This window comes from Eulemur rufifrons, chromosome 6, assembly GCF_041146395.1.
Source record: "Eulemur rufifrons isolate Redbay chromosome 6, OSU_ERuf_1, whole genome shotgun sequence".
Classification (NCBI taxonomy): Eukaryota; Metazoa; Chordata; class Mammalia; order Primates; family Lemuridae; genus Eulemur; species Eulemur rufifrons.
Window position 1 is genome coordinate 14,776,957 of NC_090988.1, and position 23,122 is coordinate 14,800,078.

A 23,122-nucleotide genomic window follows, 5' to 3' on the forward strand; every position below is an offset into this window, starting at 1 on the left:
CAGCTGCGAATGCTGCTCTGCTCCCCTTGTACCACCTGCACCCCCCAACACACAGCCCTGCCCATAGCACTGATTTTTGCCTCCACTTCCTTCCTGAAGGTGCTTATTTGTCTGCGATGCCCTCTGCCCACAGTCCCTACCTATGCTGTCCCTGTTCAGTCCTGGGCACCTTCAAAATCTAGTTCATTCTCATCAACCCACAAAAGCATCCTGACACTTTTCTCTGTATCACTCCCATTTCTTTTTTTCTCTGAACAAATAGTCTCCTCTGTACTTCACCCCACAATATTTAACTGTAATTTAGCTAGCATCTAGGATTGTTTGCTAATCACTTCAAGTATGTTGGTTCTATTTCCAGAAATCACTTTAAGGTCCTTGATGGTAAGCCTGCAGTGCTTTCTTATTCCCAGGAGTATGAAATGATGTGCGTGGACACCTCACTGTCACCCAATACACCCCTGTTGATTGAATGGCTGGCTGGCTGACCACTGAAAACAACTCCCCTGCAGACACCTAATGGAATCAGACTGCCCTGAAGTCCTGAGAGTGGCACAGCACGGCTCTGGAGTGCAGCTCGATAACCGCTGTAATATACATGAGCCACGCTCTGTGCTATTCCACTCTCCCTTCACAGCAACCACGTGGGGTGCTCATTACTGTGCTCATTTTACAGAGAAAGAAATGCGGGCTCAGCAGTGTTAACTAATGTGCCTAAGCTCACAGTTAACAGTGTTAACTAACATGCAACTGGTGGAGCCGGGACTGAAATGAGATCTGCCTGTGCTGTGTGTCCACTCATGGCCACGGCCTTCCCCATGGTCAGCTCTGGCCCTAGGGGAGCAAAGAGTTCAGAAGTGTGTGGCCTTCTCAGGTTCCTCTGAGGGAAGCATTTCCTTTAAGTGACAAAGGGCTTGCCCCATAGATCCATAGTTTCGAGACCTCTCCTTGCAAGATAGAGATCTACATATAGACGCTTAGAAACACATAGTCATTCATTCACGTCTCACCAGGGATACTCATTCATGCCGAGCAGAAAAGGCAAGCACATGATAGCCTTCATTTGAAATCTCAGCTGCCTTCCTGGGGACAGTGTGTGCAGGTATGTTTGTTGCATATTTTAACAAAGCAGCAATGGATGACTAGGGTTTATTGATTTATTATCCAAACCAGGACACTTCGCGAACGAAAGTTATTGAGAAACAAATAACAGGCATGAACTGATCTACAACAGACGTAACCAGGACTATCCTGGGCAAACCAGGATATGTGTTTTCCCTATGGAAAATCCGTGGTGCTTGGGGACCCACAGCACTTCCCAGCTGCACATCCCAGTCAGTGACTGCTTTCTATTCAACCCACTTTACCATTCATTCACTCACTCACTCGATCAATCAATAAAATATCGTTGTGCCAGCCCTGTGAAGAAGACAAACCCTGCCCTCATGAAACTTACATTCTAGGAGAGGGGTAGAAAGTAAACAAACAAACACATAGAAAATATAACATCAGGTAGTGAGGAGGTCTGAAAAGAGAAATAGGGCAGGGTTAAGGTGATGGGGAGATGTGTAGCATGAGAGTGAAGACCTCTCCTAGGGCAGCCTCCTCAGGGAGCCTAGGAGGGGGTAACAGGTGCACAGGCCCTGGGGTGGAAGAGCCAGCTGGGAGGCTTGGGCGACAGAAGGAAGAAGGGGGTAGGCTGAGGGGAACAGATCACATAGGATCTTGAATTTTATTCCCAGTGAGATGGGAAGCCATTGGAAGGCTTGTGCAGGGGAATTTTAAAACGCAATCAAACTTGCCTTTTAAAAAAGGCCTGCTCTGGTTACTAGTGGAGAATACATTGTAGAAATGCAGAAGTGGGAGACAGAGACCAGGCAATGGTGACTGCACAGGTGTGAGATGATGGGGGCATGGGCCAGGGTGGCAGCGGTGGCGCTGGGGGTCAGAGGTGGCTGGATTCAGGAAGCTTTCTGAAGGCAGAGCCTCTAGGACTTGTGAGCCAGGTGGACCCGGGTGGATACAATGTGTAAGACCCTGGGACAGAACTGAGCCCCAGCCAGCCCAGCCTAGCCCTAGGTTCCTTCCAAGGCTTCTTCTCAATGTGTCCTAGAAGTCGTTACCTGGACCTAGAATTTCAACACGAGAAACAAGCTCCTTTGGTTCTTCAGGGAGGTGGGGGAAGGCCCTGAACATCCTTACCTTTAGCTCTGTGATCTTCCTCCTTGGGGCACTTCCCCCCTTCCCACCATTTGCGCTTCAGGATTTCCAGGCGGTTGTTCTCCTGCAGCTGGAGAATGGCGAGGTCAAACTCGTCCCGGAAAACCGAGCCTGCAGGGTCACAGAAGAACCCAGGACACAGGATGTGAACACTCTGTTATGTGTCACTCTGCTCCCCTTCCCGCACACCTCCTGACCACTCTGCCTGCGTCAATCTCAGGAGAGGAGAGACAGATGTGGCGGGCAGGGTGTGCCCAGAGGACCACTGTTCGCCACTCTGCTGTGTCTCCCGGTGGAGAGGAGAGAGTTCTGGCTTCATGCAGGGTCCTGCCTTTTCTACTTCCCTCTCTCTACACCGACTGGCACATCCAGCCAATGGCCAGATACCCCAGGAAGGGTCAAGTGATGTCTTTCCAGGTAGTTGTGCCACTCACCTCCCCAGCTGGGTACCAGCACTTTCTAAATGAAAAAGATGGTCTATGCAAGTTAAATGACCTGTCCATCGACACACAGAACGCTGGTTGCAAAGCTTCCCATCCACCCCAGGAGGCCAAAGTTTGTGTTTCTGTGACACAAACCTCTCAGTCAGTTGTCCAATTTCTACTGTATTTAAATTAATCTCTCAGGTATGCACTTGTAACTCTCACTACATTACACCCAGAGCAGGCACCAACTCATGGGAGAAACGACATCCCAGACTGTGACAGAAGCATCCATCCTCTGGAGGCTCCGGTTCCCACGTGTCCCCAACCCTCCGGGCTGTTGCCGAACACACCAGAACCCATTGGCCGCCTCATTATCCCATTTTTCCCACTTCACCTGCCCTCCTTAAACAGAAGGCTTTTTTCTGTTCAGTGCAATTCTTTTTTAATTTTTCTAGTGGAATATGGTCAAGGAGCTTTGGTTCTAAAATTCAGGCTTAATCACAAAAACAGGCTTAAATGAAATCATGGAAAGCTCGGTGTCCCAGCACAGGCTGAGGCCTGAGATCATTAAGAAAAAGCTGCCAAGAGGCTGGCAAACAACTAAGCTGCCCAGCTTCCCTGCCCAAGCTCTGTGAAGGCCTGATGCCCCAGCGGGAAAAGGCTATGGTGAAGGATTCAGGCAGAAGCTTGGAACAAAGTGATGAATGCTTCTCAACGCACTTCTCCAGTGCACAGGAACCACCTGGGGATTTTGTTGACCTGCGGACTCTGTTTCAGCAGGTCTGGGGTGAGGCCCGAGATTCTACATTGCCAAAAAGCCCCAAGGTGATGCCATGCTTCAGGGCCATGGACCATACTTCCAGAGGCAAAGAACTAGAACATCTCCCAGGTCTCTTCCAACTGTGACAGCCCACGACTCCATGGTAGCACCTTCTCTGATATTGACACAGCTATGCCTGCACACACAGACCTCAAGCCTGCAGCACTGGGTCAACATCAGCAGAGCCTCACATAGAATAGGTACTTAGTACACATCTGCAGTGAGGCATACATGAACGAGTCACATAACAGATGTTGTTAGGTGGTGAGACTAATGAACATTCCAGATTTAGAGACAACTGTCCAGCCCAGTAGAGCCTTTCAAGCAGTTTCAAGGCACTTTCAACCCAACCTCATAACACACCAAGGGCTGCACGAAAGTACTATTCTGCTCACTCCATGGTTGCCTACTTCGCTCCTAAACCACCTGATCAAATTTCTATCTTGCTCCTTGTTCTGCTTCTCCTCATCTTCCTGGGTCCAACCACATCACTTATTCTATAGTTGTGCTCTTACCTTCCCCTTAAGAATGATACACATGCTTGTATACACTATTACTTCCCACCTAAAGTCTACACGATATACATGTTTGTCTTTCCTGGGCATAACCCCAGCTGCACCTAAATCCTGTCTCATTAATGGACTGTGTAATATTCTTCTCAATCTCGTGAGAACCTGGACTAGCCTACAGCATACCTTCCCACCTATCCTGTCCTGTCTAGCTTCTTGGATCCTTTTGACAACATGGTCTGGTAAGTGAATGACTAGATTTGGGGACAGGTATCCTAGGCTGAAGCCCAGATTCTCTATCTATGTTGTGATCTTGGACAAGTAACCTATTTGCTCTGAATCTCAGTTCTGTCCTCTTTAGAATGGGAATAACCACATTTATCTCACGGGGGGATAACTAAGATTATACATGTAAAAATAGCATCATGTCAGATATAAAACAAACACTTTTTCCTTGGTTATTGATGAAAATTTCTAGAGTTAGTGTGTTTTACCTCAAGTGTCTATAGTCTTGAAAACTTTTGAGGCATTTGACATTTAGGTTAAATTTGTTAAGTTTATAATTGTTAAATTTGCTAAAGTATTATCAAGGTACACCTTAAAGTTCATTTTGTGGTTCACTCCACCATTTTGAAACGCAATGTCAGCCAATACATTTCTCAAATAATCTATAACATTAGGGAACATCAATGAAATATTAAATATTCATTTAGTAAACAGTAAATAGAGGGTGTACGGGTGTCCAGGATTACTAGTGCCCTGAGTGAGGCCTCCAGTTTGTGTAACTGCTAGTGTCAGAATTGACAGAGTTCAGGAATAAGCCATATTATTGCCTATATTCATTTTCTTAGCTCCTGATCAGTATTTAAGAAGTCATCTGCTTTTATCAAATGACATAGGAAACTATGGAAAAGATGGAAAAGACACTAACATTCCCCAGGACAGGCTAAGTGTAAGACACAGAGGTAAGGCACCTGACCAGATTCTCAGGTTTAATCCTCATTATAACCCCATGAAGTAGATATTAGAAACCTGATTTTATGAATGAGATAACTCATGCTTAGAGAGGTTAAATAACCCATTGGAGGTACCACACCCAGTAACCAGGATGCATACCCACGTCTGCCTGATGCCAAGTCCATACTCATTACACTCCTCAGGTGTAAGCCAATCCTATAATTTATAGAGCTTTGAGTTAGGCAAAGACCAATAGAAGGGATGTGTAATACAACCATAAAGATGTGCATATTATATATCAATTTTCTCACGTGATCTGATGGCTTTGAATCCTGCTTCCTCTGTTGCCTTGTATAAGAACACCCCTGTACAAGGGCCACCCCATGCAACAGTGGCTCTCAATGGTGTGTGTGGGGAAGGGTGCATGTCAGAATCACCTGGGGAACATCCTCAGATCCCCACCAAAATCACAACAGCAACTACACATGCTCTGCCCTCGTCTTCTGGTGGAGAAACTACCAGCAAGGGAGGGCCCAAAGTGTGAATGTCCTTTAAACAGCACAGCTGGGATACCTTTCTGGAAGCCAAACATCCCCACCCTCCAATAACAAAACCAGATGGCACCTGGTCAGCAAGCAGAACGTCAGAGCCTACTGCCCGTTCTTGATTACCCACACTGAGCTGACTTGGAGTAGATGGAGCAGTGAAGTCCACCAATAATTTGAAAGCCATCCCATCTAATCATGTCAGTCCCCTTTTGCAGTAAACTTTTCACCAGGGACACTAGCAAATAGCAAAATCAATTCATTTGAATTTTACCATCTCTTCCTTCTTTCCACTGCGAGTAGAGATGTCAATCAACAGAGAAATGGCCAAGGGGCAGGAAGCAGTAGACAGGAGGAACAAAAGGCCTAAAGTGCCCAAGGGCATCAATATGCTCTTTAATAATTAGGATTAGCCTTTTAATAACCAATCAAAGAAAAATTGATCAACTAGTCCACTAGGTCCTTAATAATTAAGGCACTGATCACTGATTAGTAGAAGGATGTGAGTTTGCTTTTTTTAAACCTTGAGAATGCCACCTAAGGTCACTGTTAAATTGGTTCTAGCAACAGGGGTTATTGAAGTCAATGCTGCGTTCAGTAGTTTTAGCTTCCCTGACCCTGCCTGGACGAAACTACCCAAAGAGGCTGCTCCTCTCCTGCATACCGACTGGCATGCCAATCCCATAGCCCTTGGTGTCCAGCAGGCCCCCAATCTGAGTGAGGTTGCAGTTTCGCTGCCGATAGTACTCATTCATGGTGGACTCCAGCAGGAAGGCGTAGTTGGAATTCAACACCCTGGCGATTCCCTCCTCTGTACTCTTCACAAACACACTCGGCTGCTTGGAATACATGTAATTCCACATGCGTTGGTAGGTCTGGTAGCGGGAATTCTGGGAAAAGAACAACAGGAAGAAACAGGATTGGGAAAAGAGGAAGGAGATGTTGGTTTAAAAGGGGAGGGAACCAAAGTGGGCCTTCCAGTGCTAGCCCTTCTGCGGCTCTACCCCTCATTGCAGTCAACCACTTCTATCTTTCACTGCAAGATGCTCCCTGACATTGCACGATGGCGGAGGAGGGAGCTGAGCCTTTGACGCCTTTCACAGAAAGATGGGGAAGCAGCAGGGGCCTGAGGCGCTGTCAATTCTGCCTACTGGTTTGATGATCAGTTTTGCCTCATCTGCCCTAGAGAGGTCATCCACTGCCAACCTCCATTTCCTGGTAGAATTGAAATTCTGGTCGTGTCCCTTTCTTGTCCCTGAGGTTGGAGCAGTAAACACAGGTTCATTCAAGACTTGCACAGACATACCATCTGAAGAAGCAGGGCTGGTTATTTTCCATCCACCCTAAACCAAACGAGTGATCACATATCCAGTGCTGGCTTCTGTTTTACAAATAATAACAAGACAGAATTCTGGGGGTCTATCCAAACCCTGTGTTTGCATGATGACTTCACTGGTCTGTGCCAACAGAAAACTGAAGGCTTTGGACTTGTTTCATGTGAAAATGAACTTCTTGGATATTGGGTTGGTTAGACATCTATTAACCCCAGGGATAATCTGCTTCCCTAGAGATCTTGAAGCATATGAAAACCACTATTCTGCCTGCCCTGGTTCTGTCAGCCTTGGTGATCGATCAGTTGATCTTTCAGCAAAGACATCACTGTGGCAGGGCCTTTTCCTGACTCTTGCAAGGGAAACCCAAAGAAGCCAGCAGGGTCCCTATCTGATACCTATCTAGTCTGGAATCAATGAAAACAGCTCATCTTAATCTAGTGTTCCTTAAACTTCAATCATTTGTATATTATTTAAATCTTGCTCTAAGCACTACCTATAAAATTTAACTCACTTAAAAAAATTTAAATGCATATATTAGTCTTATCCTATTCAGTAATATAAATAAAACTACAGGTTTATTCACTGCATATATATATATTTTTCTAATGCCCATTAAAATAAACATGAGACTATTGCAATTAAAATATAGTTCCACCAATTGTAACTAAAACCATCTCAAGTACCACCAATCATTCGTTCATGCACAACACTTTGGGAAAGGCTTCTATTAACCCAAAGTCCCTTTGGGACCTCATTCCAGGGGTATTTTGTGGAGCAGGAGAAAAATGAGCCCCCTGTGGACCTCCAAACTAGATGTTCAGAAGAGATAATGAGATGAGGAAAGATGTTTTCATCTCCAGTGGACAAACATCTCCAGTTCATTCAGCCCAGTTCCCGATGTTGGTGAGCAACCAAATGGGGTTTACTTGGAAGAAGGTCATGCTGGAGCCTCCGTGAATTGTGCCATACTCAATGGCGGTCTGGTCAGCCAGGTCATCCACTGACTCAATGGGCACATCCATGCGCTGCACGGTCAGGAATGCTGCCAGGTTGGCCGTGTAGGATGAGATGATGATCAGCGTGAAAGCCCACCTATGCAGGGAAACACCAGGAAGTCGTCACTGCCCGGGCACTCCCAGGAGTCTTGACTCCTATCCCTAGGCCTGCTGTGACATAGGACAGACCAGGTCTCTCTTCGGAAGGAGCTGGCAACTTAGTGGGGGAGGAGAAAGGAGGCAGGACATATGATGTCGACAGAGATGAATTAAGTTTGTGAGCGTTGCCCGGAAGAAGGCAGTGGATTTTTTTTTCTTATTTCCTAAAGGAGGTGATTACTGAGTTGTTATTCAAAAGAGGTGTAGTCCATGCATATGAGACAGTCTGGAAGACTATGAGCAATGAGCTAGTGAACGAGCTATGAGCACCAGCTCTGAGGGCCCCGTTCAGAGCTGGAGCTGGGACGGCTTCCCTGCCTCATGCTGAAGCCAACCTCCAGATGCACACAGCCGCGTCCTGAGCACCCGCCACGAGCCGCATCCGCTATCTCACGTAATCCCTACAACCCAGGAGGCAAAAGTGTTATCCCCATTACACAGCTGAGGAAATTGAGGCTCAGAGAAGTGAAGTAACTTGCCAAGGAACACATTGACAGATTCATATTGTGAACCCAGTTCTATAAATTGTAACAGCAGAAAATCTTTAACAAAGACTAACAGGTGGAAAGCATCTTTGAACGCTGAAATGTTGAAATTATTAATAGAAAATACTTTTTACAATGATCATGCTATTTCAAACTAGAAGACTGTTTTATCAAGGCATTTAAAATTAGAATAATTTTGCAACTCAGGCAGCATATCTGCTGAAGCCATTAAACACAGTTTGCTCACGGTAGTAGGTTAAACAAGCCTTCTCCCATCTGGTCAGCAGTATGGATCTGCTTCCCAATCCCAAGGGGTTCAAAGATAGAGCTAAGCACAGGTTAGGTTGGAGAATCACAAATTCCGAACCAGTGGCTTCTGAGTTCCTGAGGCTTTACCCATTGTGAGGACATTGCCAACTCGTGGGTAGTGTCTGCCACAGGACTTAGCAGCTGGCAGCTGCCAGGCGGATTTCCAAGAGCAGGAAGTCCCGTTGCCCCTTTTGTCACAGTGACCAAGAACTCCTGCTGGCTGCCCCACCGGCAGTGAAGCAAAGGGGCATCCAGTGACCACCAGTGAGGTGAACTGGTTTTTAGTTCTGGCTTTGTCACCTTCCACCTGTGAGCCTATGGTGAAAGCTACTCACTTTTCTGAGCTTGCTCACTTGTCTACTGAATATATGGGGATAATAATGCCTGCTCTGCTTATCTTCAGAGAGCTGTGAGAGCAAATGAGGTCCTATGTCATTAGTGATCAGTAATCTGTAAAGGACTGGATGAATGTGAGATATAGAGAAATGTATAGAGAGACCCTCGAATATGGGATGAAATCACGTGGCTGCCTCCTTCCTGCCTTCCCTATCTGTTACCTGCTTCCTTGCTCTTGACTCAGCTCCCCCGCTCTGTTGGAAGGTGGCCTGGGAGCGGGCAGCCCCCAGGAGGAAGCCAGCGTTCTATAGCTGCTTACTGCGTCGCTTAGTGCCGTGGGTTAATGTGCCCTGGGTGTGGACTTCACTTTAGAGTTGTTTGGGGAGATTCCCTCAGCCCTATAGCTACCTTCTGGCATCTGTTCCACCCTGGGTGGCTGTTTAGGCCACTGGTCACAAGGGAACAGATCAGAGAGCATTAGCGGCTCAGTGCAAGCCCCCCTCGCCTCTGCTGAGAAGCTAATGATGCCCATACTGTCTCCGGAGGAGTCTGTGAGCCCTGCTCCTGTGTCTAAGGGCCACTGTCAGCTGTAAAGCTGGCATCCTTGTGAGCGACATGGCATTTTCTATCACTTGCTCTGAGCGAGGAGGCCAAGGTAGGCCACAACAGCCCACCTCTCACTCCCCAAAGGAACTGACCAAACCAAGGCCCTGAATGATAGCTAAGAACTCTGTGAGGCAGAGGGGCTCACTGACAACTTGGGGTAAGGAGCTGCGGAGGACCCATTGTAGTGGCTTCTCATTAGTGCTGGAACAGGGCAGCCAAGCCACCTGGGGCCAGCTAGTTAAAGCTGTGCCCAGTCTTTGGACTAAGGGCCGGGCAACTGGCAGGAAGGCTGGGTTCTGCAGGAAGGATTTCCTGGGCTGGGGGTGAGGGAGCTGACAGGCAGATGAAACAGGTAATGGGGCCCTACCTGCCCCTAGGGAACAAGAACCCTCTGGAAGGAAAAGCCTCGGGGAGAGAAAGAGAATAACATTCTCAGCTGGTGCCTGCTCATCTCCCAGGGCTCCTGCCCAGATTTCCTGGATTTTGAGGAAACTTCATGACCATCCCTGCTGAAACCCTCCCTTCTTCCTGGGGACATGAGCCCAGTTGTCCATGTTGACTGCTCTGCACTGTTTGGTGACAGGTGAGCATCTTGTCCAAGTGGTTTAAATCCTACTATATTTATTGCTTATCAGGGAAAATGAAAACCCCAGATGGGGGGCGGCGCTCACTGTCCCGGCTGTGTCACCTCCCGACAGCCCCAGCTCCAGTAACTCTGTCCAGACCACACCCCTGCCCCGGCACCAGTACCCAAAGGTAGAAACACTACTCTTCCTTTCACTTTGGCTAATCTGGCTGAGAAAGAGGGGAGAGGACCAAGGTTGTAAGTTCTGTACACGGTGGCAGCCAGACCTACAGTGGATTTTTTAAGAGAGGATCAAAAACTTGTGCTCTGCAAACTTGCCTGGTTAGGTTATATGTGTGTGTGTGTGTGTGTGTGTGTGTGTGTATAAAATTATAATATATATATAATTTTTTCATTTGCCCCCCATAATGGTCTAACAACAATTACTAGCCCACACATTTATGCAGCACTTTCAAGTTTTCAAAGAGCTTTCCCACACAGGGAATTATTCGCTCAACTCTCAGCCACCAAGAGCCTTCATTCTCCACACCTGCTGAGGTGGGCAGGCCAGCAAGCCCGGGAGCCAGGTGCAGAGGGACAAAGCCTGAGAAAGCTGGCAGAGGGGGCATGATGTGGCAGCCGGGCTTGGCTTCCTCCTGCGGGGACTTCCTGCTGGCAGACTCCTATTTGCATAAATCTGCATATGCCTTCTCAGACTGCAGGTCGTTTTCAGGTCGGGAGTTATCACTGCTTTGCTGAAGGTCATCAAGCCTGTTTTCTCACCCCCTCTCCCTTCCTGCCTGGGCTCCCCTGTACACCCAGGCCCCAGAGACAGAGTAGGGGATGGGGAGAAGATGGTACAAGCCGGGCCCCATGCACTGCCCCGGCCTTGTGAGCTGGCAGAATGCGCCTCATCCCTGAGGGTCTGTTGTGAAAGGCAGAGGCTCTGGGGCTGTCACGTGGGGCCACCAGGGCTCCTGCCCACCAGCAGCTGGAGCTGGGCTTATCCAGAGGGTCCCCTCTGTGTCCCCGCCCCATCTGGCCTGGTTCCTCCACTCCTTCAGGCCTGGCCGGCCTCCGCCTGGGGCCTTACCAGACGCCACTGACACAGCGGGTGGACAAGGCGCGAGGGGCAATGGTGGAGCCCTGCTGCATGAAGCCCCCGACCGGAAACCAGAGGCTGTTGCCAAGGGAGTACTGGTTCACCAGGAGGTTGCACCGGCCCTGGGCACACGGGTGTGGGCTGTACCACTCGTAGGGCGTCAACCTGTGGGAGAAAAGGAACATGCACCAGCGTGGGGGAGGCGGTGTGGGAAGGGAAGGAAGCTGGGGAGATGGGGAGGGGCTGTCCTTCCTGGCCTCCCCTCTGCGGCTCAGGGACTGGCCTTGTGGCCTTGAGCAAGCCACTTCCCCTTGCTGGACTTGGATTTTCCCAACCAAAAGTGAAGCGGTTAGGCAAGGTTTTTTCCCCAGACAAATGCTGGTGTGGAACTCCAATAAACAGTATCAGTGAAAGAGGAGCTCCTTGGCTGGAAGCCAGGAGGATCAAGGGGTGCACAGCCTGGGAAGTTGCTTGTGTGCCCCAGGGTGATCGGAGAGACCCTGGAGTCCCACAGAACCATGGTTTGAGCCCCCTCAGCCCAGAGCAGTAGCTCTCGAACTTTTGCCTGCCTCAGAATCACCAGGGTTTGTTGAAACAGATTGCTCAGCCCCACTCTGGGAGCTTCTGAATCAGTAAGTCTGGGGTGAGGCCTAAGCATCTGCAAGTTCCCAGGCGATGTGGATGCCACTGGTCCAGTGCCCACACTGAGAACCAATGGCCTGGACAGTGCCTAAGGCCAGGTTCTCACCCTGCCTGCATTTCAGACTCCTCTAGGAGATTTTTAAAAGATGCCAGTGCTTGAATTCCACTCGTAGAAATTCTGATTTAATTTGCCCAGTGGGGCCTGGGCATCAGTAGTTGTTTAAAGCTCCCCAGGCGAGTGTGAGGGGCACACAGGGCTGAGCAGGGCTGCCCTACGCTCTCCGCCTCCCCACCCAGGTCCCTCTCTGAGCAGCCCCGCACTGTCTAGGACGTCCAGAACGCCCTTTCTCTGCCTGCCTGCCAGCCCCACCTGTCTCCCGTGCAAAGCCGCCCTGCTCTGACGAGAGGAATGTGCGTGGATGGGCACGCGCCCACCAGCAGGGTGAGGTGCTGTGTGCCCCAGGGTGCTACCATCACTGGACTTTCCCATCCCATCCCTCAGCCTAGGGTGCATTTGGTGTTCCTGCAGCCGCCCGCTCCTGTTTCCATCAATGCCCCCCATTCCCGAATGAAACACAAATGTGTCCCCATTGGCCTGTGTCCTGTGCTCCTTCCCTCTGTGTGTGTCCTGTGCAGCTGGCTGGCACTTGCGGTGCCTCACCCGGGTGGTTTCCAAGCCTACAGTCCAATGGAGGCACCCAGTGCAGAGAGACTGAGACGTTGGGACCCAGGGATTCAAATGTGTCAAAGCTCCCTGTGTCTGTGACTCTGACAACCCTCTGGCTTGGGAATGGCTGCCTGAGAGCTGTAGTTTTCAAGCATTTTTACCCTCTAAAATCTTACCCAGAAGTACAATATATAAGAGTGGAGCTGGTCTGGGTGAAGAGGTGTTGGGGCCCAGGGCCTGGGGCTCTGCCTGCCTGGTCTCTCCTTTCACCCCAAAGTCTCTGGTAGTTCCAAAGAGCCTTCGCACTCCATAGAGCCCTGTTTGAAAATCACTATCTCAGGACAGAATACCTTGGGCTCAGACATCTCATTCATATATGTGTGTGTGTGTGTGTGTGTGTGTGTATGTACACACACATATATATATATATGCTATATGGTGAACACTTTATTATCATTATTATTTTTTGGCTAATCTTTTTGTTAGTGCTGGGTGCTGAGGGTAGTGCGTGTAGGCGTGGGGGCAGGGAAGAGGGACCTCAGGGCTGGCTGAGAAGCTCCAGGTGCTGCGGACATGGTGAGGCAGGCTTGTGTGTGTGCCAACCAAGCCCCAAGACCCTTCCGGGGGCCTCGAGGTGACCTGAGAGCTGTGGCATGCCACGCACGGGAGCTCCACCAAAGGGGGCACGTGTGAATTACAGACGCGGAGCCAGGGCTCACGCAGACAGCTTGGCAATGTGGAGCCGCAGCAGCCTGCGATGTGCAGAGGGGACGTGCCAGACAGCCTGCGAGCTCCTGCACCTCACAGCCGTCACTGACAACAGACACTTGACAGTGGTGATGCCTCCAGGCCCCACGGGGGTAGGTGGCTCCCGGGCGGCACACTCAGCCGCCTTTGCAGACTACCAGGTTGTAAGCAGGGCTTTTCTTTGTTCGGCTGCATCTTGTGGGCCCCCAATGACTTTCCTGATCTTGGCTTTTCCTCCACCAGAAGAGGCACAGACAGGATTGTGCAGCCCTTCGTGGGCAGGCTGGTTGAACTGCCCCAGGGATTACCCTGTGGACACTGCTGCTCCATCTCCTAACTGGGAAGAGCACGTGCTCCCCTGGATCCACTGAATACACACTCTGGGGGGGGGGACCCCACCCTGCAGAGATGGAAGGTCCACTATAGAATTATCTGCTCCTGCCTCTGTGGCCTGGAGGCAAAGGTGACAACTGAAGAGAAGCCTGCAAACAGAGCCACCACCAGATTTCTAGAAGCTCAGCCTGAGCAGTTCTCTGCTCCCACATAACAGCCCTTTTTGGTGCCCAGTGAGCTGGGGGCTGAGCAGGAAGCAGGGACTTGAGCGAGTGGTCTAGGAGCCACCAGCACTTGTCCACTTCTGGATAGGAGGCTGGCTCTCCTGAAGCCCAGGCCGGTCCCATATCCTATAGGCTCAGAGAGAAACAACCTTCTCTGCAAACGTTCTTGGAAGGCCATAGCCTCAGGATGCTCCTTGGGTTTTTCCATAGGGCTGGGGCAGTCCCTGGTTTGCTGGGGCAGACGGGGACTTATTCTCCCCACCCCGATCTGGCCCATTTGTCCCAACTCAACACTACTCGAAAACGCCTCTCTCTATCCCGCCCTCCTGCCGCCTGCCACCCTCCCAGTTCCCGTTTGACAAGCAGCTGTGTTTTCAGAGGCAGATCCAGGCTCCTGCAGAGGAAGCTTTCTCCCTGGCCTGTGCCACTGCGGCCTCCGGTCCCCCTACTCCGGATTCGCAGGCTCTGTTTCTTGTCATTCAGCACTTTGTGGCAGATCCTGGCAAGGACAGATGCCAGGGCAGCCAAATGGATAGTGCTTAATCACAGTGATCTTCCTGCCACCCTCTTCCCCTCTTCTCTTCCCCAAGGCTCCCACACAAGCAGGGGGCATGAAGGGGGAGGAGGCAAGAGGCAGGGGTGCAGGAGGTCAATCCGGGCAAGCTCACCTGTCTGCATCGTGCATGGTGGGGAATGTTTGGATGGGCAGCCCGAGGTTGACAGCTGGGCAGAGAGCATTTCAGGTCCCCAGTCCCTCTCCCATCCCTCTGGTTTGGCACCAAGGTCTTCTCAACCCACCTCTCTCCTCCTCCCCACCCCTCCCCATGCAGTTCCTGGAGGTGGGCACGAGGTGGCGGTGTGAGGACAGGGAAGGGGAGAGGAGAGTACCGAGCCACAAGGAAGAGGACACAGCTGACAGCCAGATAGGCTAGAAGCATGAAGAGCCAGACGCCCGGAGAAAACGGGTCCAGGAAGGAGAAATATCCGGGTTTGCGTCCCTGGAAATGGAGATAAAAACAAGGTTCACCGTTCACATTCAGTCCAAGCGGCCCTTGGGCAGGGCAGAGGTGTGGTGAGTGTGGGTCTGGCCCCAGACTGCATTTCTTGGGGTTCTGGGTGATTGATTTCAATGATGCTGGGGATGAAGGTGTAGCAGGGGCTGCTCCAAAGCACCTGCCCAGCCCTGATCTCAGTAGATGAAACGGGACAGCAGCGTGGCCACATCACCTCTTAGGAGGGCGGCTTTGTGCTGGGGAAGTGGAACAGCCCGCAATGCCCCCGAGGTGCTACCTGGTGTCCTCTGGGGGTGGCGCAGAACAGGCCCAGAGAGCACCTTTGAGCTGCTGCTGCCTGCAGTGCCGGAGTCTGACCACAGCACCCCTCTCTGACTCTCACATCTTCCTCACGAGGGTGCCGATACAACAGGCGTCCCTGGGTTCTGTTTGTGGGGTGATCTCACGCACAGTAAGACCTCCCCATGTAAACCTCAAAACACTCTTGGGAGGCACAAATAATCATTTTCATTTTACTGGTGAAGAAATCAAAGCTGAGGCAGTCAAGGAATGTGCCCAAGGTCACACAGCTTGTCAGTGGAAGAGCTAGGACCCAAACCCACATTTTCCGACTCAGCCCAGGGCTCATCCTGCTATGCCATGGGAAAACATGGTTTGTCCCAAGCCCAGGGATGCGTTCGGCCAGAGTCATGTGAGCCAGAGGATGGAGCCAGGAACAAAACCCTGGATGCCAAGGACCCCACCATTTTCCCCAGGAAAACAAAATGCAATAAGAAGGATGGAGTTAAGTCAGCTGTTCTATGTCTTTAGCTGTGTGATCTTAGGCAAGTCCTCACCCCTCTCTGGCCTTAGCTGGAGCTCGGCTAGATCAGAGGTGACACACCAGCAGCCTACGGACCACATACAGCCTATAGACTTGCTTTGTTTACCCGGCAGTGTTTACCCATTTTGCATTAGTTGCAACATCAAATGATTAGGAGATTTCACATATAAATCTAGATTTCTGGCTTTTTTAATGGGGTGATCTGGCAACACTGGGTCCAAGTTCCCAGTGGGCTGGAGCCCAGGGGTGGCTCCCACTGTAGACAGGGCTCTCTCTCCAGCTCCTGCTGCTGCCTTGCCTTGAGCCAGGCTTGCTCCTTTCATTTACTATGAAACAACTGGACCAGATGCTCCCTAAGGCCCATTCTCGATGAAAACTCCCATGACTGTATGATCCTAGGAATCTAGGAAATCCATAGATAGGACTGAAAGTCAGTACTAAGCTCAGGGTCTCTATGAACAGGTAAGTTTTCAAGCTCAAGATTGTATCAGTCATGGCACAACCTACTATCGAGGTTGTATCATTTTTATACTGTGGTTCCAAGAAACACAAAAGGGAACGACCTATTCCAACACTGAGCTAAACTCAACCAGCTTTCTGAGCTTTCATTATCCATAAGAAGCTAGAAGAAGCTGAGAAACTCCAAGTAACAACAGCTGTTCCCACGGCTGCATCTGAGGCAGGTGGGAGGGAGGCGGTTCTGCATGGTCCTGTTACATTTGCACAGCCACGCTCATGGGTGGTTTTCAGCTTCTCTTCTGGATGGTTTTCCATGCCTTCTTGGGGAGCCAGCAGGCCCACTGCTGAACCACCTGGGGTACAGTTTTACTTTCCTCTTTGAGACAACAGCCCAGAGGGTGCACAGAGAGGATGTACATAGCTCATCTTCTGCCAAAGTGGCAGCCGTTCTTGGGCTTTATGACCTTGCAGCAGTGTGTCCGTGACCTCTGGGGTGGCGTCAGCTGGTTTTCCTTTACAGTATGGCTTAGACCATGGAACTGCCCTTTGATACCAACTGCAAGTTCTCTGAATCATGGGGCAACCATGCTTGGTCTGCACAGAGTATGCAGGTATTACTGGGAAAATGAAATGATTTTATGGACAAAGCCCGGTAACTTAGGGAGGGGAACAGGAGAAGAATGGGAAGAGGACCATTTGAGCATGTCTGGTCCCATCATTATGCAAATCCTCTCACAGGAAGCAAAGACTTCAGAGCAGCAGAATTCAAGTCCCCAGTGAGTCATACCCGTGTCCATCACGGGATGACCATGTCTTCTTCAGCACCCCAAGAGCCAGTGGCAGACACAGGAAGACACAGAGAGGGCAGAACCCACGCACAGAGTCCAGAAGCGAGTAGAGAAGCCGATCATGCCTACACACCCACTGCAGCAGAAATCACTAGCTCGGTCCACCCCCAGCGTCCTTCCTGACCCCAGGGTCTCTCCAGGCACACGTCCGTGAATTCCATGTGCCCCGTCCCTCATGACCATTTCACTCTGTGTCTCTCAGCTGAGATATACAGGGGAAAAAAATCTTTTATTGTTGCTTTCTGAATCTGAAACCCCATTAGATGCTCAGTGTCGGAAATCTATACCTGATTATATCACAACGAGTGAAATTGAGGAAAATGACAGCGCTATTTAAAGCTGCCATATTTGGTTATGGTTGATAACGAATGATGCACAGCCATGGGAAAAATTCCTGGAGACTGAAGTTGTAAAACACAGAACATCACACAAACAAAAGCAGGGCATAAACACAGCTCCCCCAGAAACATATCAGTCACACTGGCAAGGCAACATCTGATTCTACTTGTGATTGACTGACGCCAACCAGGGGAGCAAGGAGTGGGCGGTCATTTGAGATTTGGGTCTGGGCTTATACAGCCTGGGCTTAGGCCCTAGGCTAAACCCATGCTGTTTACATGATGCCAAAGAGAAGTATGTTCCTTGCAAAATTCTGAATGCCTACCATTTTTTCTATGCGGATGCTTTAGATTGCTTCCTTCCCAGAAGACATCTGAGTTACTGGTGCTTGGGGTAAATCAGGTATCATAAGCCATAGGTATTTCTTCCAAATAACTGATTTTCCTTAACCCAAAGGATGTGTGATAGTGATGCTTTTCTTCTGAAGAACTCAAAGTGCTTCACTATGTTCTCTTGATTTCAATACCCAATTTTCCATACTGACAGATGGAAGAACTGAGACCCAGGGAGGTTAAGTGCCTCACTCAAATCATTGGTGATGGCTTCAATTTCTCTGGTGCTCATTCGTCAAGCTGTGCCATAGGCATGCCACGCTCTCCTTCATTCAAATGGCAGCTGTACTGCATCTTCCTCTCCTTTTAATCTTTGCAACTTGCTCCAATAAACTCCCTAATTAATCCCACGCCTTCTCCCCAATGCCAGCAGAAACCCAACCTACACACCCCCTTAAAGTACTCTTAAACATTATTTATTTATACCCATCATCATGTATTGTGACTGTTGTATTTATAAGCATTTGTATTGATTTATACACATCTCTGTTGACTGCAAGTTGAGCCAGTCATTCTGGTAAATACAACCACTTTGGAAGTAGACAAGTGATTATATATAGTCTGTGCCCCAAATGTTGAAGACAGGTCAAGCCCTGCTGATGGAATTGAAAATTAGATGGCAGCAAAATTAGAACTAGTTCTCTTGACTTTTGGACTGTATTTCAGACTGACCACACCAGAGTCAGCATCCTTGGTGCTCTTTCATGATGGGAGAGATCCAAAGGGCTGGCCATCAGCTGATCACAGCCCTGGTGTGTTGACGTCCTTTGAATGATAGCAGTCGGGCTGCCCAGGGAGCTATGAAGTGGCATTAAACTACTCTTACATATCAAAAAATCCTCTTATCCTTATAAAAAAAAAAAAATCTGTTAATTCAATCATACTTCACTCTGTGTGCTGAAAGAAATGACAATATATAATAGTAGGATTGCTATTGCTTTCCCGGGTCTGAAGCCAAATGCATGGGGACACCAGCAATAGACAAGGCGGGACAGGTAGTGAATTAAAACCCAGACTCTGGAGCCAGACGGCCCAGAATTGAGTCCTGGCTCTACCACTTACACGTTGAGTGACCCTGGGCAAGTCACTTAACCTCTAGATCTCCATTTCCTCCTTTGTAACATGAGAGTAATAATAAAAGCTACCTGTGGAATTCTGAGAACTAAATGAGTTACTGCATAGCAAGGGTTATATGTGTGTTTGCTCCCCTTCTGTCTAATGACAGCTGTGAGTGAAGGCGGAGGAGGGGAGGGTCTGTGACAAATGTGGAAACTTCCTTTCATACTGATGCCTTCCTCAGTGGACAAGAAATACTGTTTTCTGACCTATGGTGACACATGTTAAAGATGCTTGGGGGAAGAAAACCATCTGGTACATCCACTTTCCATAATTCCTAGAGTTTCCATGGGTTATACTACATGAATCATGATGATTCCCCCAGGGCTCTCCAGGGAAGCAATTAGAGCAAGACTAGGCTTTCTTCTGGAAGAATGACTCCTGGAAGCCAGCGATTCCAACATTCAGAACTCAATTCCACCTCGGCCATCCCAAAGAAGCCCCTGGTGGAGTGGACCAGACGTGTGGCAGGTTCTCCTGGATCCGTGTAAGGGCTACGTAGCCTTGTCACCCTTTCCCCTCCCCAGCATAGCCCATGACAAAGGGATGTCGTGTCCTACATGTGCCTTTGACAGTCTTAGAACTAAATGGCAATTCATGGAAAGGTTTCTTGTTAATCCTGGCCAGTCAACTCCCAGCAGTGGTTGATGGTCAATAAAACTCTAGGGTTAAAGAGGGAAGAGAACGGTCTCTCCATGACTCCTTCTGGGAGAGGCAGAAAGAGGTGATTTCTCCTTGTCCCACTATGGGAACCCACAGATAGCTTCCCCAGCCTTCCCAGGGTGTCTGCAATGCACTGTCTTGCTGGCATGTTGGTTTAGCATGCACTTTCTACCTCTGGCTCCAAGAGGGAAAAAGGAAGCAAGCAGTTAATTACTCTCCACAGAAAACATCCAGGTGGGTCTTTTGTCTACACATCTCACATGTTAGTGAATCTATTTGCACTTTGCTGGTTGGAAATCTGGTGTGAGGAGAACTGAGTTCTAAACCTGGCACTGACCTTGATTTGCTGAGTGGTCCTAGGCAAGCCACTCAACTTCTCTGGGTGCCATTTTCCTGTTCCGTAAAATGGAGCACCATAATCCACATGTGGGGGGAACATGAGAATTACTAAAATAATGTTGACAAAACCACCTTGAGCTTCTTGAGAAAGAGGCACTCAATAAATAACAATATTAAAATGATTATACATTCAGAGATCCATATTTCCATTATATGGGCTATCATGTTACTTAGCTTTAAGGAATAAAAGTCTATTCATTTTCCATTTTCTTATTACAGAGTATTAAGCAGTATTAGAAATGATTCACTGGTTTACTTAGCATTGTTCTCTATTTTCCTAGACACTTTTTCTGAAACAAAACAGACCTTCCTGAAAAGCAAGTAATACATCCAGCAAATGCCATCCAGCAAGTGCATTCATTTAGTGTTGGTGTTTATTTCTCTCTCACTTTTTAATCATTGTCTGGTTTTTCTTTTTTTCTTTGTCTTGAGAGAGAAGACTCTAACTGAGAGTTAAGAAGAGGAAAAGAATAGAACATAAAACTTTCCCATCTGTTACTCAAGGGTGGAGCAGGTCAGTCTATGGGAAAAATGGTAAGCTCACATTTCCAGGGAGTCTCGGATGCTCTGGTTGGCTTGGGACCCCATATGGGATCACAGATAATATCCTCAGATTGGAAAGGATCTTGAAAGATCATTTAACATATGACCTTGACATTGAGAGAAATATACTCACAATATCATTAACACAGGTAGTTAGAATTATATGGAACTTGGAGACGGAAAACCTGGCTTCCATGCCCCCTGCACCACTGCGTTGCCTCTCTTCTTTCCTCTGCACTGGCTGGGCTCAACGATCTCAGAATTCTGTCCTATAAGACAGGAGTCATACTACCTGCCTCAGGGCATTGCTGCATTAAATCAGAGACTGTATGTGGAAGAGCTTCATAAATGAAGAGATATTAGTCAACATACAAATATCTTGGACATATATATCCAGCCTCCTTGAAGATGTCGATATTAAACTGTTTAGATGAGATTTATCCACGTGGGAGTTATATGGGCCAAATGTTGAATCCCAGGTTGGCTTCTGGCACACTCTGATGAGGCCTTGCTACAACAGTCAGGGTGTGCTTGAGGAATATAAACTTACTTTAACATTAGTCTAAGCAAAACATCATTAGGCAAATTGCTGCTGCCTAATGAAAAAAAAAGACATAAAACTATGTGATATACTCTAATGCCAAATATAAATAGTTTTGTTTTTTCATGTTTGTCTCCCCTCCATTCACACAGATATTTGAGAGCTCAAAGTGTGCATGGATAGCTTAAAACCCTTGACTGCCAAATGCCCTTGAAGTTACACTGCCATACCAAATACTGAATTTGTCAGTAAGAAGAGATGAGGTGATTGCCAGGGAAATCCCTTGAACTTCAGACACCCTGTCACTTGACTCCCATCCTTAGAGTACCAGGGGATTCTAAAGGCTGGGCCATCTACGTGTGGCCTGGAAGCTCTCTGGCCCTAGCAGGGTTTCTGACACCTTCTCAGGTGGATGCTATGCTGTGCGCAGGAGATGCAAGCATCAGAGGGAGAGAGCAATGAGGACAAGTGGCAGCTATGGCCAGGCCCGAGCAGAAGATGTATGTGGCTGCTTGAAACATCTGCCTCCCATTTCTTTTTGTTTCAAGACTAATGAGGAAAAAGGCTAGAAAGAAAAAAAATCTATCTGGGTCACTCATTCTGCTGCCTGGAATACTGGCCCTGCAGGGCCCCCTAGCAGGGGTTTGGTGTTGCCCAAACGGGAACCACAAAGGATGGTGCTCACTGCCCACAGCATCTCTGGATTTGTGGCCCTCCCTCCCTTCCTTACTTCCATACTTACCAAGTAAACACTGCATGTTTAGGATGACCATATTTTTCCACACCAAAAATCATAACATAATAACCTATGGTCTGACAAGAGGGTGCTTTCCTCGTAATGAATCTCTCACTGGGGTCTACTTAGGGAGAAACAGATAAATAAAGAATAGTATAATGCAACATAAAAGTGTTATAATAGAGATATAGGCAAGAAGCAATCAGCTCTATCTCGGGGAGTCACATTGAAGAGCAAGTGCCATTTGAGCTGGGTATTGAAGGCCAGGGAAGAGTTTGTTAGATGGTCGGGAGGCACGAAGATGAGCGTGAACCTATACTAGGAGACAAGAAGAGGCTGACCTGACAGGAGAGCAGTGAGCAGCATGGGGCAAAGATACCTGCAGGTAAGGGCCTGGAAAAGGGATAGGAGACATGGGCTTCATTCTCATGCTAAGAAGGCTGAACTTTTTGGGAGTAATAGGCAGCCAGTACATGATTTTAAGTAGGAGGTTGATGGGATTACATTTGTTAAGAAACAAAACAAAACAAAACACAACCCCAGGCTGCAGTATGGAGGATGGATTACAGTGAGGAGCAATTCATAGTAATAGCTAACAGTTTGTTGTGCATATGACAGGCACTGGTATAAGTGCATTACACGTGTATTCTCATTTAATTTGCATGACAATCCATTTTTACCTATAAAGAAACTGAGGCACATGTGACATGCAACTAGTAACATTTAGACCTGGGAATAAACCCAGGCAGTCTAGCTCCAGAGTCCATGATTCTCACTGTCCTACTTCTGAGTGAATGCATATAATGACTGTGGCCCTTTGACGGGGACCCAGTAATGGATAAGGAACACCTTGCCCTCAAAGAGGACACAGGCCACTGGAATGGCAGCAGTTCGGATTGGAGGGTAGGAGAGCCTGAATGGAGGCCGAAGAAGTGGGGACACAGAGTAGATCTGAGAACTCTTTAGGAGGTGAGATGACCAACTAAACGTGTGAGGTAAGAAAAGTTAATGAGGGCGCAGGTTAGTGGATAGAGATGCCATTGCCTGAGATGGAGCAGAAGGGAGGAGGAGGGACAAGTCTGAGTGAGAAGCATACTGAATGCAGTTCGTAATACTGTTTTGAGGTGCCTGTGAGACATCAGGCGGAGATGTGTAGTGATGTGTTAGAAATACACTACTGGAATTCAGAGGAGCAGCCAGGGTTAGAGTCACAGATTTCAGAGTGAGATGATGCAGGGAGAGAGTTGGTAGAATGAGACTAGGAAAGGGCTAT

The 23,122-nt window shown here is 48.6% G+C and overlaps 1 protein-coding gene across 1 annotated transcript in view; it reads right to left on the reverse strand.

Annotated features, from left to right (window-relative positions):
• Positions 1–23,122, reverse strand: part of GRIK4 (glutamate ionotropic receptor kainate type subunit 4) — a 296,004-nt gene that overhangs the window by 18,319 nt on the left and 254,563 nt on the right. The window contains exons 13-17 of the mRNA XM_069468807.1: positions 14,866–14,975; positions 11,356–11,529; positions 7,734–7,899; positions 6,138–6,363; positions 2,200–2,328 (exon numbers count right to left, since the gene is read on the reverse strand). Coding sequence (XP_069324908.1) covers positions 2,200–2,328; positions 6,138–6,363; positions 7,734–7,899; positions 11,356–11,529; positions 14,866–14,975 — 805 coding nt within the window. The remainder of the gene's footprint in view (positions 1–2,199; positions 2,329–6,137; positions 6,364–7,733; positions 7,900–11,355; positions 11,530–14,865; positions 14,976–23,122) is intronic.